General features: G+C 43.9%; 1 protein-coding gene across 3 annotated transcripts in view; it reads right to left on the bottom strand.

Annotated features, from left to right (window-relative positions):
- The window catches only part of PDE10A (phosphodiesterase 10A), a 231,585-nt gene that overhangs the window by 86,390 nt on the left and 128,846 nt on the right, over positions 1-16,349 (bottom strand). For 2 of the 3 annotated variants that reach the window (XM_004769572.3, XM_045080063.1), the window contains exon 4: positions 353-473. In XM_004769572.3, the coding sequence (XP_004769629.2) occupies positions 353-473 (121 nt within the window). Of the gene's footprint in view, positions 1-352; positions 474-4,135; positions 4,383-16,349 lie in introns of those variants that run through there. The other variant, XM_004769573.3, reaches the window with a different exon arrangement.

Below are 16,349 nucleotides of genomic sequence, written 5' to 3'. Positions count from 1 at the left end.
ATGGTTTTTGTTCCTTAAAAATTAACAATTTCCTTCATAAAGATGTGATTAATTCAATAAAATTATACTGTCCAAAGAAAACCAGGTTTTATTTAGAGAGCACAGTACATTCCATGTATATATCTGACAGATACTTTTTTGGAATTAGTTAACTGAGGAACTTTTAGGTTTGACTCATTTTGGTAGTTTCACAAAAAAATATTTTCATTTCAAATTTAGCCCCAAAATAGAAGTAAATAAATGACTTGCATTTGCCTTATAGTAAAGTACATTACTTTTTCCATTTTCTGCAATGGAATAAAAGAAACTTCGGCTCAAATTTTCTACTGGAGGAACACAAAACATTTCTTACCTATTTTAATGATGCTACTCAATTCATAGAGGAGTAGCTGGTTGTCTCCTCCTGTATCCAACCGCTGTTCTATGTAGCTGTTGAGTTCATACACAACTCCCTGCATATTCGTGTCTTGGTACTTTTAATTAAAAAAAAAAAAAAAAAGAAAGGACATAACTAAATATAATAAACTAAAAACCCCTTAGTTTATAATTAACATATATAAATAAGACATATAACCCCTTAGTTTATTATTAATGTATATAACTTTATATACATTTATGCTTTTCCACACTATGCTTTTACAGAGCATTATTTAATTATTATAATCTACTATAAATAGATTGAAAATTAAAATTGCTAGGACTTAGGATTATAGATTCCATGTATACTTACTTATATTAAAATATCAAATTTTACAAATTACCTCTTTATTTCTGAAGGTTTCTATATAATCAGTAAAAGTAGTACAAAAGTTGGCTAACGGAAGGAAACACTGTACGATGCTAGCAAGTGAGCTGATACGCACTGCACTGCGGGAAGCAGAATTTATTCCTCTCCATTCATCTGCACCAGCGGGGCACCGCGCTAGCCGGGCCTCCGCTCCTCCCTGGACAGCAGGCGGCCGCTCTCACAGTCACCGTCACAGCAGTACCGGCCGCTGCACTGCAAGTCCAAAGCTCCGGGCTTCGGAGCGGGAGCAGGGACAGCAGCAGGTGGATGGGGTCTGGGGAAGGGGAAGGCTGAATCATGGCTACTTCCAGCACAAGCTCGCCCTGTGTTCTCTGTAAAGGTACAAGAAACTGCCTTCCACGAAGTGTCCCCTCTAAGCCTATTTTCCAAACAACAGCCACGGCAAATTTTATAAACCAAATAAAATTCATTATTCCCTGGCTTGAAATAGTCCTGAGGCTTCCCACTGAACTTGGAAGAACAGACCCGTCGCAGGGCGGCCTCCCACATTCTACACACGGTGCTCGCCGTCTGCGCAACACGGTCTCAAGCCACCTTTCTCTTCTTTATGACCACGCAGGTATCTCCTGCTCCTAAAGGCTTTTTCCTCGCAGTTCTTTTCTCAAAACCCCAGCCCCGTCAGCGCCCGGTGCTGTATTCGTGTCGGGCGTACAACGTAGTGTTTCACCACGTCCGTGCATCGCCCCGTGCCCGTCGCGGCTCGCGATCTCCTTCACCCCCACGCCGCCCCCTCCCCTCCCGGACCCTCGGTGTGTTCTGTGGACTCAAGAGTCTGTTTCTCGCTGTGTTTCTCTTCTCTCTTTCCCCCACCCCTTTGTCTTTCCATTTGTTTGTTTCTTAAGTTCGGCCAAGAGGGAGATCATGTGGTATCTGTCTTTCTCAGACTTATTTTGTGTAGCGTTACACGCTCTAGCTCCATCCACGTCGTTGCAAACACTTGGCATTATTCTTGACCACCGTTCTCCGTGGGTGTCTGCAGAACGACTGAATGTGAGTTCATACGTGAAAGCGTCGATGAATAATCCATCAATCAATCACCCCACAAACAGGGCTGGCGATCCTGACAATCGACTACACATCGGCACTCTTCTCGACAAAGAGATGCTAGGGAGTTACCAGAATAGAGATCCAGTCAAGGAACTTACACTCGAGGTGGAAGAAAATAAACTAGTGACTATTACAGTGTGACAGGTGGTGGCGGTGCTGCGCAGAAAGGGAGCGGGAAATGCTAACGGCCAAGGCTTGTGGAGGGAGCGAGTTATGCCCTCGGAAGGCTTCCGTGGCACCGGACATCTGAACAGACTCCACTGGAGCCTCATACCTTTTGCCCCGGAATCAGCCTACCCTCCCCCACCTTCCTTATCAGGAACAGCTGATTACTCACCCCATGTCTCTGCTTCCCACCTAAAGCAGGCTCGAGTCCACACAGGCCCCAGAAAATGAAGTATGACAGATCACTTGCTCAAGGTGTCATGTATGCCAAAAGGAATAACTACTTTTTAGAGACCCAATTATGGGTCCCGCCCCAGGGCAGTGGACATCGGGTGAGCAATGGAGCTGTAGCTCAGGTCTGTCTCAGAAGCAAGCCCCCGTGGGTGCTCCAACAGCTGCGGTACCCCAGTCTCAGAATGCATTTCTGGAACAGGCACGCTCAGAAACTGACAGAATTCCACCCTGAAGGCTCCCCCCGAGAAGGAGTGAAGACGGGACACTTGCAGAAATCTGGAGGAAGAGCTTCCCAAGCAGAGAGAACAACAGAAGTAACTAATGAACATGGCCCTACGGCATCACAACAGACCCCCAGCAAGCACTCTTATGCCTCAGCACCAGTGGCGAGAGAGACCGGACTCTCCCCTGCTGTTGTGTCTCCTTGTGTCTGCTCCAAAACCAGCTTCTCTGCTGTGCGGGTGCTCTGCTCCCCTCCGGCCTCACCTCCTGTACCTGGGGTCGGCTTCCCCCGGCCCCTTGAACCTGTGTGTCCTACTTGGTGTGTTGCACACACAACCATGGTAAACCACTGGCCTCCTGACCAAGTTCTGTGACTCTTTTTGCTATCAGTCTGTCTGGTTAGCAGTCAGTCATACCATCTCCGTGACCCTCCAGCTGCAGACATCCCCCCCGAGACCCACTCTGGGGCCGACACCCCTGCAGGAGTGAAAGTCTGCGTGAAAAATGTTACGAACGCTCTGAAGTGCCAACGCCTCCCAAGTACACCAGCACTGAACACCGCACAAGCTCACGCTGTTCCTTCGTCTTCTGTAAACAAGATCCTACTCGATGACTGCCGGTTTTGAAGAACTCGAGAGAAAAGATTCTACTCTAACATGCCCTCTCTCTCCCTCACCACTAATTAGAGCCATTTGTTTTGTATATTTTTTTCCCCCAAAGTCCTGGGAAAGAGCTTATCTGAGACTGAGGCTAACCCAAAGAAAAGCTAGCATAAGAGAAATAAAGAGACTAAGTCATAATGACAGAGTCTGAAAGCCTAGATCCAGACACACAAAAACCATGATGCCTAAAAACCTATCCCTACATATAGACTGTTCCTGAACCAATGAATCTCGAACACTTGCTTTTTCTTCTGGGGAGGGGCACTTTAGCTGGCCACAGGTGGGCTCCTAGTCACCCCACAGAGGAGTCCCGATAAAAACGATGCACAGGCAGACTCTTTCCTCTGATAACATAATTCTGAGAGTGCACCCGTTCATGGGACCCGTGTGCAGTGCTGAGAGGGAAGAACCGCTGTTCTCCGTCTCTTCTGGAAGGACTGGGTTGTCATACAAGTGAGACCAAGAAGGCATGCCTCAATAGGGGCAGCGCACTCTGGGGTTTCCTTCTGCCGTGTCTCTGAGCCTTCCCTTTCTCATTTGTAGAACAAGAAGGCCAAAGCGCACTGCCTTTAAAATACCTTTCAGCTCTCACGGTCTATGAAAATCTTCGACCCAGGATTTTCATTTTGTCATTAAGCTTCAATTCTAATAGATGGGTTAGGACATCCTGCTCCCTCTGATTACCAATGACAACTGCATATAAGAGCAAAATGTCTTCTAATGGTTACTGTTACATATTGATGTACTATTAGGTCTCAAATATTAAAGCCCTATCGACATAGTGAATCATTCAAACCATACTATACTGTAAAACTTAAAGTAATATGCAAATGGGAAGTGTTAAGCATAATGACTGTTGGGTTGTTGGCCTCCGGCCGTCTTGCTCCTCAGGACCAGAAAGAAGTCCATAAGGAAAGGCAGAGGACACATGGAGACGAACATCAAATCCCACCTTTCCAAGGCCCTCTTTGGAAACAGTGTGGTGAAGGACGCTTACTAAGGGATCAGGTCAATTCCGTGAAATAAACTTTCAAGACTACAGCTTCACTGAACAGAAAATCACCAGAGTGTATTCATGAAGTTGCTCAGAACTGGTATTTGCGCAGCATTTTAACTTCTTTTGTAAGTATGTGACTCTATTTCCCATTTGGTCCTTTCGTGTAGAACATTCCACAGTCCTTTCACGGACCTTATCCCATGTAAGAACTCATCCAAAGCATGAGGTGAGTATCACTGAGACTTCATAATCCAAGAAGTTGGAACTCGCAGGTGGAAAGAGCTGGGCAGAGCATGACCTCACAAACCTTAGAACCCCGCTGGCTGCTGCCCCTCATTTTCTGTTCCACACTGGCTTTCACGGGGAGCTGCTTCCCGTTAGAGCAACTTCTGAAAACACGGTTTGCAAAGATGTGACTTCACTGAAAGGGCTGCAGCAACCGAATCCCGAAACTGGGACCTCCGTCGAGCTCTGTCCGGTAGACTTCACTGTGCTTCCCCGGGAACTTGAGCAGGGGCTGAACCCGCCCTGTGAGCTTGCTGTGGTGCCCGAGAGCACCTGGAACAGTTAGGGAACGAGGGGAAGAGCCCCGCCGTCACCCGGAGGCAGATAATGTTCTATGAGATGTGACGGTACGGAATGAGCGGTATTAACCCTTGGCGACAGCTGGTTTAACCAAGAGAACAAATGCTCCCAGACGTGCTAACGTGATGAGGTGTTCCAACACAGACGGGAAAACCACGTCACCAGGAGAGGCCAGAGGCAGTTCAAGAATGAGCTGAGAGCTTGGACGGTGTGAGGTCTGTGATCCCCGCTGGCCCGAGAGCCCGTGGTTCCCTGAGGGATCACTGGCCTGTCCTCACGGGCTAGGACAGCTCACTAGAAACCATGATGAGACAAGATACTGGGGAGTATGAACAGCAACTTGCAGTTTTTCGCATACTCCTCAATAATTATTTAAATTTTTCCTATTTCTTTTTTAATTTATCTTTTTATGACTTATTTTTGTCAAACTTACAAAAACCTGCAAGACTACGAAAGTCTATACTGACATTGTCCTCTCTGTTTCTCCTTCTCAGTGAACCCCCCCCTTATCTACCTGTTATCTATTATCCTATCTACACGCACAACACCATAGTCATATATATATAGTTTCTGAATATGTGAGAACAGGTTGGTAGCTCCTTTACCCCACAACTTCACTGCATATTTCCTAAGAAAAAGAATATTCTGATATATCCCAAGAAACAGAATCACAAAGTTACCACACATTTGCCAGAGCACAATTTGCTAATTAAAACTCCGCATTTAAATGCCATGCACCGTCCCAATAATACCCTTGCACTATCGATCCCGCTGGGCAGGGTCAAGCCGCAGGTCCCATATGGCAGTTGGCTCTCGGGCCCATTTGGTGACCTTTCATGTAGAACAAGTCCACAGTCTTTCCCTTGTGTTTCTTGAACTTGATGTTTCCTACATTGTGGGTATTACGATTCACCTGATGTTTCTTCACGATTCGAATCAGGTTTTGCATTTTTGGCAACGGTACAGGGAAGTGCTGGGGCCAGAACTCTGTCACCGCTCCTGTATTTGGCACGCGGCATTCTCCCGGGAAGAAGAGGAAGAGCTTTCTGTTCTCCTCATTCATTCCTGTAGACGAGTCTGGACTCACAATAACATGATCACATACGCATTTTGATTCTCCAGTTATCCCAGATTTGACCAACAGGAATCCCCTCAAGCTGGCTCCTGTATCCGCCCGACACCCTTCATGATTCTTTCAACACTTTCTGACTTTCTCATCACATATCTTGCCAGCCCTGGTATCAGCCATTCCTATTTCTCAAAGAAATACAAGTTCCTTTCAATGAGCGGGGTACTTAACGCGTAAGTACCGGAGTTACATGTGCCACTGCTGTCAATGCCGCTCGGACTCTCACGGATAATGTACAGATGAGAGCGTCTCATATAACTATATATACATATATGCAAATGTGCATTCTGTATTTATCTACCTGGATATATGTATAGGGATATTAAAAAGGATGAATTCATACACATGCCTCCAGTTGCAGCTAAATAATTCAGTGTGCACTGTAATGCTCCCCATTTCCATATTTGTAATCCCTCATGCAACAGTGAGAAATGTTACTGACGACGGGCTTAATATATTTATGCCGTTTCTCAGGCCCAGAATATACAGAGTGGTTTCAGAAATGCTAAGCCGTACCACTGAAAACAGCTAACCTAAGGTGTCAATTTTTTTTTTTTTTTAGATTTTTAGGTAAGTTTAAGAAATACTGAAATGTACAATTCATTACACTCTGACAAGAACATAAATCCTTACAACATACATACTTATTAATACATATCAAATCAATATACAAAAATCAGTTGCGTTCCCATGCACTAACAACAAGCTATTTATAACAGCATCAAAAAGAAAAAAAAATATTTAGGAATAAATTTAACCAAGGAGATGTAAGATATGTAGACTGAAACTTATAAAATATTAGAAAATGAAACAGAAGAAGACACAAAATAAATGGAAGGAAATTCCATGTTCAAAAATTGGAAGAATTAATATAGTTAAAATGTCAATAGTATCCAAAGTGATCTATTCATTCAATGAAATCCTTATCAAAATTCCAATTTTTTTTTTTCAAAGAGAAAAATACCACCCTAGAATTTGTATGGAACCGAAAAGACCCTGAAAATCCAAAGCAATCTTTTTTTGTTGTTTGTTTGTTTGTTTGTTCGTTTACAGACAGAGATCACAAGTAGACAGAGAGGCAGGCACAGAGAGGGAAGCAGGCTCCCTGCTGAGCAGTGGGCCCGATGCGGGGCTCGATCCCAGGACCCTGGGATCATGACCTGAGCCGAAGGCAGAGGCTTTAACCCACTGAGCCATCCAGGCGCCCCCAAAGCAATCTTGAGGAAAGAAGAACAAAGCTAAAAACATCACACCTCCTGATTTCAAACTATAACATTATAAGCCTCTAGTAATCAAAATAATATAGGCCTGGCATAAAAAGAGACATACAGATGAATGGAATAGAACAGAGAACTCAGAAACACACCTGTAGGTATACGGTCCACTGACCTTTAAGAAAGGCATCAACCATATACGATGTGGAAAGGACAGTGTCTTCAAAAATGGTGCTAGAAAAACTGGACAACCCCATGCAGAAGAATGAAACTGACCCTTATCTTTCCATACAAAAACCAACCCACGTGAATTAAAGACTGACATTTAAGCCCTGAAAGTGTAAAACTCCTAGAGGAAATCATAAGGAAAACACAGTTTTTTGACACTGGTCTTGGCAATGATTTCTTGGATATGATATCAAAAGCCCAGGAAACAAAGGCAAAAACGAACAAGTGGGGCTACATCAAACTACAAGGCTTCTGCACGGCAAAGGAAACTGTCACCAAACGAACGGCAGGCGACAGAACGGGAAAACACCTGCGAATCATGTATCTGAAAAGGAAGCAACATCTAAGACATAAAACATCCCACGCATACCACTGGATAGCAAAACAATCCCAAATAGCTCAGTTAAAAAATGGGCAGAGGAGCTGAACATGCATTTTCCAAAGAAGACACACAGACGGCCAACAGGTACGGGAAGAGGGGCTGACTATCACCGACCACCAGGAAATGCAGGGCGAAATCCCAATGAGGTAGCGCCCCACACCCACTAGGATGGCTACCGCCCAACAGGTGGAGGTCACAAGTGTCAGGGCGGGTGTGGAGAAAAGGGAGTCCCTGGGCACTAAGGGTGGGAGTACGAACTGACGCTGCTACCTCGGAAAATACTACGGCGGTTTCTCAAAACATTAAGACCAGAACTATCCAATGTCCAGCAACCCTTTTTCTGGGTTTGTATTTGAGGGAGACGGAATCGCTCTCTCAGCAGGTATCAGGACCTACGTTCACTGTAGCGTTTCTCACAACAGACGACATGGAGATAACCAACACGTCTGTCAGCAGATGACTGTATAAAGGAAATGTCACACACACACGTGTGTATGTGTGTGTATAATATTATATATATATTATATAATATATATTACATATTATTCTACTGCTATATATAGACTGCTACATATAGCAGTAGAATATTACTCAGCCCTAAAAAGGGAGGAAATCCTGTTCTAAGTGGTAACACGAATGAACCTAGACGGTATTACGCTAAGTAAAACAGACACAGAAAGACGAACATTGTCCTAGCTCACACACAGACTCTAAAAACCCCAACTCATGGGAGTACAGATGAGACGGGCAGGTAATAAGGGCTGTCTGTGGGAAACAGGGAGCAGGAGGTCACAGGTCACAAACCTCTCTGGTGGGAATGCAGACTGGTGCAGCCACTGTGGAAAACAGTATGGAGGTTTCTCAAAAACTTAAAAATAGAATCACCATATGATCCAGTAATTCTATTACCGAGTATTTACCTAAAGGTTATGAAAACACTAATTTGAAAAGCGATATGCATTATTATATTTGCTGCAGCATTATTTACAATAGCCAAACCATGGAAGCAGCCCAAATGGCCATGAATGGATGAATAGACATAGGAGGTGTGCGTGTGTGTGCGCACGCATGTGCATGTGTGTGTAGTATCACTCAGTCATAGAAAAGAATGAAATCTTACCATTTGTAACAATAAGGATGGATCTAGAGGGTACAGTGCTAAGTGAAAATAGGTCAGTCAGAAAGAGACAAATACCGTATGATTTCACTTAAATGTGGAATTTAAGAAACAAAGCAAAGAAAGAAAAAAAGAGACTGTTACACACAGAACAAACTGATGGTTACCAGAGGAGAGGTCGTGGGGGATGGGTGAAACAGATGACGGGGGTTAAAGAGACAGTTACTGTGATGGGCACAAGGGCACGTACAGAACTGCGGGATCACCGTATTACTCACCCGAAACTAACAGAACGCCGTATGCTAATTTGCTACTCTATGCTAATGTATACTGGAATTAAAATTTTTAAAGAAGATCACCATTAAATAGAAATGAGATGCTGGGTGTGATGCATAAACAATGAATTTTGGAACACTAAAAAAAAAAATAAAAATTAAAAAAAGAGAGAGAGAAAGGCCGTTAGAGATGAAAACAGACATAGAGACATACCAATCCAATGCCACCTGTACCCTTTTAAGGATCCTTACTCGAACAAAACAACTGTAAAAAGAATCTTTTCAGAGAGTTGAGGGAGACTGAATTGGCCCAAGTATTAAGATATTGTTAAGTGTGATTATTATCAGGCATGAAAATAGCATATAATTGAAGGAGTTTTTTTTTTTTTTTTTAAATGCCATTTCTTATTAGAAATCTATACTGAAGTCTTTATGGCTGAAATTACATGATGACTAAGATTTGCTTTAAACTATACCAGCAAGCTAAAAAAAAAAAAAAAAAAAAAAAGAGGCGGGGGAGGGGAGTGCAGCTGCCCCAGGATTAGCAAATTGATCACGGAGCCTGGGGGACACGTACATGGTGGTCAACATGCAATTCTCTTTACTTGTATGCAGAGATAATGTCTGAACAAAAATTAAAATGGAAAGAAAGCAAGCAGTGAGGGACTCGGGATAGCACTGATCCCTCCAGTGTTCATTTTCTGAGCAGCTTTTCTGTGTGTCCAGACATTTCTGGAACCATCTGCCCTGTGTGAGTTTCAGAAAGCAAAGCACTCAAAGGGGCTGCAAGGGCATTCAGTGGTTGAGTGACAATACCAGACAATGACAGGGGGTCCCTTTACATATGTGATTAACTTCCACATGAATAACTGTGGAATAATAAATATATATATATATATTAGGGGGAAAAGGTCACAAACCTTAAGTCGTAAGATGAAGACGTTCTCGGACCTGATATACAGCATGACTCCTGTGAGCAAAGACCGCACAGCGTGTACTTGAAACCTGCTGAGCTGGCTCCTGAGGGTCCCCACGACACCCGCACGAGACCCATACACCTGACACGCGTGTGAGACGACGCAGGTGCTTGTTACCCCGACCACAGTAATCAAGCGCACACCTAGGCCACCAAGTTGCACACTAAATGGACCCTTACATGTATACAATTACTATTTGTCAAAGATAAAAAATAATTTTTAAAAGAAATAATTTTAATAAGAAACATCTCAGTAATACAAATAATAAAGGACACAGAACACTTAATCTCTTTATGAAATCTCTCCCGTGATCCTTCTCCATCAATCCCTGCCCCCAAGGCAACCACTGCCTCTGACTTGCTCGCACCACACTTCAGCCTTGTTTTCATGTTTCAGATTTTATCGGAATGGACTCACACACGATAGACTCTTTTGAGCCCTGCTTTATGTGTCTGACACGGCACCACTGAGGCCCACGCACGTCGCTGTGCGCTCCAGTGCTCCGCTCCTGCCTGCTGCTGGTTGCGTTCTGTTGCACGACTAACGACAAACGATGTTTTTCTCTTCTACCACTGTTGATCACTTGGGATGTTCATGTTTTCCAGCTCGGGGCTGTTAAGAATAAAGCTACTATGAACACCTTTCTGTGAATACAGGTTTTCAATTTTCTTAGGCAAATAATTAAGAGTAAAATTCTTGGGTCAAAAAGTGAATGTATGAGTGCCTAACTTTTTACAATGCTACATATTAAGGACACCATTGCCAAAATGATTTAGATATTTTATTTTTTTTAAGATTTTATTTATTTATTGGACAGATAGAGATCACAAGCAGGCAGAGAGACAGGCAGAGAGAGGGGGAAGCAGGCTCCCCGCTGAGGAGAGAGACCGATGCGGGGCTCCATCCCAGGACCCTGAGACCATGACTGGAGCCGAAGGCAGAGGTTTTAACCCACTAAGGCACCCAGGAGCCTCTGATTTAGATATTTTAGATTAAAATAAATTATAAATAGAAGTCATTTATGTTACAGAAACATCACTGGTGGAAAAGTTCTCACTACTCTAAGAATGAGCGATCACAAGGAAGAGTTACGGAAGACCGGGACCCTCACAGACAGACAAAGAGAATGGGGGTACGCAGCAAAGAGGGTGCTGCTGACCCTTTTGCAAATGCTTATTTTAAAAACTTTTAAAATCCTAAATATCAGCCAAGGGACTAGTACACTCATCCCGAGTTTATCCTAGCACTACGGGGAACAGAAAAGAAAGGAAAGGAAAGGAAAGGAGCGGAAGAGTAGTTGCCTTTACTTGTCCCGCGACGTAACTGAGCAGCAAGGAAATGCTACACGTGCAGTTGTTTCCAAGTGTGGCACAGGGCAGGAAGGAAGGTGCACCAGCAGCTCCGTGTGAAAGCTCAGAGGAAGCATCCCGCAGAAAGCTAGAAAGGATCCAGAAGCTTGAAGGCCACAGGAGAGCAACACAGTAGGATACAAGGCTGAGAGGGAGACAGAAAGACCTGACCCTGTGAATCCCTGGCAGAGGCAAGCCGGCCGGGTTTCTGTGAGTGAGCTCAACACAAGGAAACAGAAATAATAAAAACTTAATATCTCTAAAGAACATTACAGTAAGTTTTTAAAAAGATTTTATTTTATTTATTTGACAGAGAGAGAACAGCGAGAGAGGGAACCCAAGCAGCAGGAGAGGCAGAGGGAGATGCAGAATCCCACAGAGCAGGGAGCCCCATGCAGGGCTCCATCCCAGACTCTGGGATCACGACCTGAGCCAAAGGCAGACACCCAATGACTGAGGCACCCTATAATAAGTTTTCAAAGGGCTTTCTATAATGTTTACTAATACTAGCTAATTTAATTTAGGATGAAAAAGGTCCATAAGATGAAAGGGCTTCTCTTAATAACAACTTAATTTAGGAAAAAGGAGTCCATGAGATAAAACAGTTTCAAATCACTGATGGACACAGTAAGCATTTCTAGTAAGTTCAAGGCTGCTAGAAGAAAAGGATTCACTTCTCAGGGCAGATGAATAATAAAGTTAAGGAGAGAAAAGACGGATCTAAGTGCTTAACCCACTAGATCCATTTGTGAATGTCAGGATGTAATTAAGTCTCGTTTAAGCAACTATCTCCTCAGCAGTGTGCCAAGCACCATTACAGGTATCAGATAAAGCTCCGACTCTCATGGAGTTTAAGTACTAGTTGGGGAAAACAAATAAGAAGGTATCAGCTCATGATAACACCTATGACAAAACTAAAACATTCTTTCAACTTTGTTGCCCTTTTAGTTTAATAAACTGTAATCCGGGGGGACTGAATCTTATGTACAACAACTCTATGACTAGACCATTAGTATATTCTTTTGCATACAATAAGGAAATGTGCGTTTAATCAGACTTCAGTTCCGAGGACTAAAACCAGCTATGTGTACGGGCTTAATATAGTCCTTCTGTAGTTAGTACTTCTCAACATCTATCCCCTAAAACAGAGCTGTGCTCGCCAAGAACTGTCTGACAAAACAGGTACTTTAATTTAAAATCTTGCAAAAGAGGACTGTGTTTAGCTTCCACTTAAAAAATTTTTCCCGTAATGGTTTGATACTGCTCTTTATTTTTTTTTTTAATTTTATTTATTTATTTGACAGAGCGAGTTCATAAGCAGGCAGAGAGGCAGGCAGAGAGAGAGAGGAGGGAGCAGGCTCCCTGCTGAGCAGAGAGCCCAATGCAGGGCTCGATCCCTGGACCCTGAGGTCATGACCTGAGCCGAAGGCAGAGGCTTTAACCCACTGACCCCCCAGGCACCCCGATACTGCTCTTTAGATGAAGCAACCCATTGCCTACTGCCCTAGTGATTCACTCACAGGCTGGATCAGCAAAACCTTTCACAGCAGACACCCCATGTGTCTAGTCTATTGTTAGGATTATGGGCCTCATCTTAAGCACAAACAAACAAAGTCATGGTCTTTAAATGGTCAGTATGAAATGTTTCCATATAGCAGAAAAATGCACTGGGGTTATGTAGAGACGTATTTTGCAACTAATTCTTTCAGGAAGCCGAGATGCTCAGAACTGATACTCCACACAGGTTTCTGAAGTTTCTGTGGTTATTGTTAATAATCAGCAGCAAAGCCTACAAAATGAAATTTAGGCTAAAACTAACCATACCGTGTTTCATAAGAACACTTCTTTTGGGCTTCCACAATACTCAGGTCGCCTCAAGCTGTTCTGGCCTGCGCAGTGAGGAAAACATGGACTTGCTTGTAAGCACCCCTTATTCCTCACTAAGGTCGGGTGATTTTCTAATGGAATAAGAAAGATTTATTGGGTTCCATGACATTCAAAATTCAAAATGCCAGAATTTCATTTTACCTGATGGGAACATTATGTCTCCTGTCTGTTCCTCTGGTTTCTCTGTCTTCTAGATACGCTGCTAATCCATGGGGACAGGCTATACCTGCGCGCCCTCTAGGCCCCTGTTTACAAGTATCATCCTTAACTGTCCAAGGCTCCTCTCTTAGCCGAAGCCTGGGTAAAGGAAATTATACTGAGGAAGATTTTAAAGACATGCTTTCTGTCAGCTTCTCCACGTGTTCTAACTTCTACCTTGGGCCACAGCACCTTAGCCTGAGCTTATCTACTAGAGGGAGGATCTAGGTTGAGAAATTACTCCAGAAAATTCTAACATGTGTACCCTCCTCCAGTACCTGTATATCACCCCACTGACTTAACATTGAACCACATTTTAATATTATGCCTTTGAAATGAACAACTGATACAAAATCAGATCTATAGACAGATTTGCACTTTTATGAAATTCAATAATAATAATAATAATAATACAAACTTTGCCCTGAAAAAAACAGGGATCGGCACTGTTCCCTTAGAGAGTAAGTCAAGTGACTTCCCTTGGGTCACGCTTCACATGCCCAGAAGTTGAAAGCCACGTCTTCTGCTTATTCAGAAAAAAGTGGTAACTACTCCAAACCCTTTTGCTTTTTCCCTCTTCTACTTCTTCCACTGTTCTGCTGTTATAGCCACTTTTCTGATAACCAATTTCCAGTCTTCCACACGTGATACAGTACGAAAAAAGTGGAAAGCGAGTAAATGGAGCTGAGTGACTGATCGGGCTGTAGGAGGCTCCAGCGGTGCGCAAGTCACCGTCCCGCGCGCTGTCCCCCGCGCTGTCCCCCGCCCTGTGGCCGCACACTTCCTCTCTCCCGGATTGCTCCCGTAAATACATGTGCACGTGGCCATTTGCTCCCCTTTTTTAAAAGAAAAAGCATTTTAAAAACCAAACATGCCAGGAGCTGAGGGGCGGGCAACATGGATGAAGAAGGCCCGCTCCTGCCAGCACCGAGCCCCAGGGCCGTCCTGTACGGCGGGACGGGCTGCCCGCACTGCTATGGGTCGGAAAGGTGCGCAGGGAGTAGCTCTTAGAAGACCTCATCCCGAGACAGAGAAGTGACTATGTGGGGACGATGTTCCCTGGGCTCACGGGGGGGTCACAGCGGCATTCCAGATATCGAGTCGCTGTGCACTGGGTCGGACGACGGACAGTCAATTGTCCCATGTCGACTCACAGCTCAGTAAGAAGAATCTCAGCGCCCTTCCTACCTCGCTGCCCCACCTCCCTCTCAAGGCAAAACTCCATAAAGCAACTGTCTGTATTTGCTGCCTTCAATTGCTCTTTTCTCTCGCTCGCTGCAAGGGACAGCTCGGACTGAGATCCCCGACGACCTCTGCTCTGCCAAACCCACAAGGTAACCCTCCGCTCCCCTGAAATGCGGGCAGCACGGATGCAGCTGACGGCTGTCCTCTACCTGACACATGTCTCCGGCACTGCTGCTCCCGTGGCCCCAGCTTCGCCCCTGCCTCCCGAGCACTTCTCTCCAGTCTTTGTGAGGGCTCCTCCCATCTCAGACTCCTCAACGTCCGGCCCTGGGCTGCTGTTCACGTTGTCTTCTCTATTCAAACCACACTCACCTCCTCGGAGATCTCTCCTGCCTTGCATCGCTACATCCCATTATATACGGCTGGTTCCTAAGTCACCCAAATTACTAAGGAATCGCAAATTTGTATCTTCCGTTCACTTCATTCACCTAAACTCCAGACTCCTATGCCCAACCACCACCTCCTCGACATCAGTGTTCAGAGGTGATTAGGTGATCTCCACCAGCACACCCGGACCTGAGCAAGCGCTCCCATCCGTGTCATGGCAGCCTGTCTTCTCATTTGCGCAGGCAAGACCCAAGTGCCGTCATTTCTCCTTTCTTGTGTTATCCCACACATCTGGATTCATCGGCAGCTCTTGGTAGCTCTACCTTCCAAATGTATCTAGAACTGCATCCATCAACCCACGCAAGGCTCCCCACCTCCACGACCCGCAATTCTGGTCCAAATCATCTTCATCTCTTACAGAAGTACTGCACTAATCTACTTGCCCGCGCCTGGCAATGAACAATTATTAAAGTGCTGCTGAATTTACTTACTGAGGATTTCCACACTTAGGTTTGCGCTGCTAAAAATGGCTGGCAAGTTTTTCTGTTTTGTACAACGCTCTAACTTTTGTGACAGGAATAAACTTCCCTCCTAGAATAAGTTCGTTCCCTAACTTGTGAAACGCATACTTTATAGTATGTACCAGTTATCACCTCTTTAATGTTTGGTGGAATTATCTAGTAAAGCGTTTAGACATCATGACATTTTAGGTGGTCTTCATGAATTTTTCAGATTTTCCTTGGTTAATAGTATGTTTAAATGTCTCAACTCTTCTTCAGGTTTGATCATTTAGAATCTCCTCAAAATTGGCCACTAAATCCAAATTTTCAAATGTATTAGTATACAGTATTCCCTATTAAATTATTCATAATTTCCGTGTTTATAGTTATATTCCCCTTCTCATTCCTTAACGTTTGTATTTTACTTCTTGAACAGATTGCCAAAGATAGTCTATTTTACTGATCCATTTAATAAAATACCTCTTGCATTAATAATCACATCTATATTTTAAAGTGTGGATCGTTGATTTCTTCTCTTATTAATCCCTCCACTTTTTAAAAAATTGTTTTTGGTGTTCTAACTAATGAATATAAGAATATAAATTTTCACCCTGTTTTAGCTGCATCCTATAAATTTGGTTGATTTTATCCCCATTGTACATTTGAGGCTTTGAAAAGTTATTTTATTAAAAGGTCACCCAGATGAAAAGTGGCAAAGTAGGAATTCAAATCTAAGTGCTATTTACACTGTATCAGACAAGCTCTTTTAAATGTATTATATCAACAGGTGCAGAGATGCAA

The sequence above is a fragment of the Mustela putorius genome, unplaced genomic scaffold (genome assembly GCF_011764305.1).
Source record: "Mustela putorius furo isolate JIRA1106 unplaced genomic scaffold, ASM1176430v1.1 tig00000450_pilon_pilon_pilon, whole genome shotgun sequence".
Lineage (NCBI taxonomy): Eukaryota > Metazoa > Chordata > Mammalia > Carnivora > Mustelidae > Mustela > Mustela putorius.
Note: the sequence above shows the minus strand (reverse complement) of the source record. Positions and strands in the feature narration are given on the sequence as shown.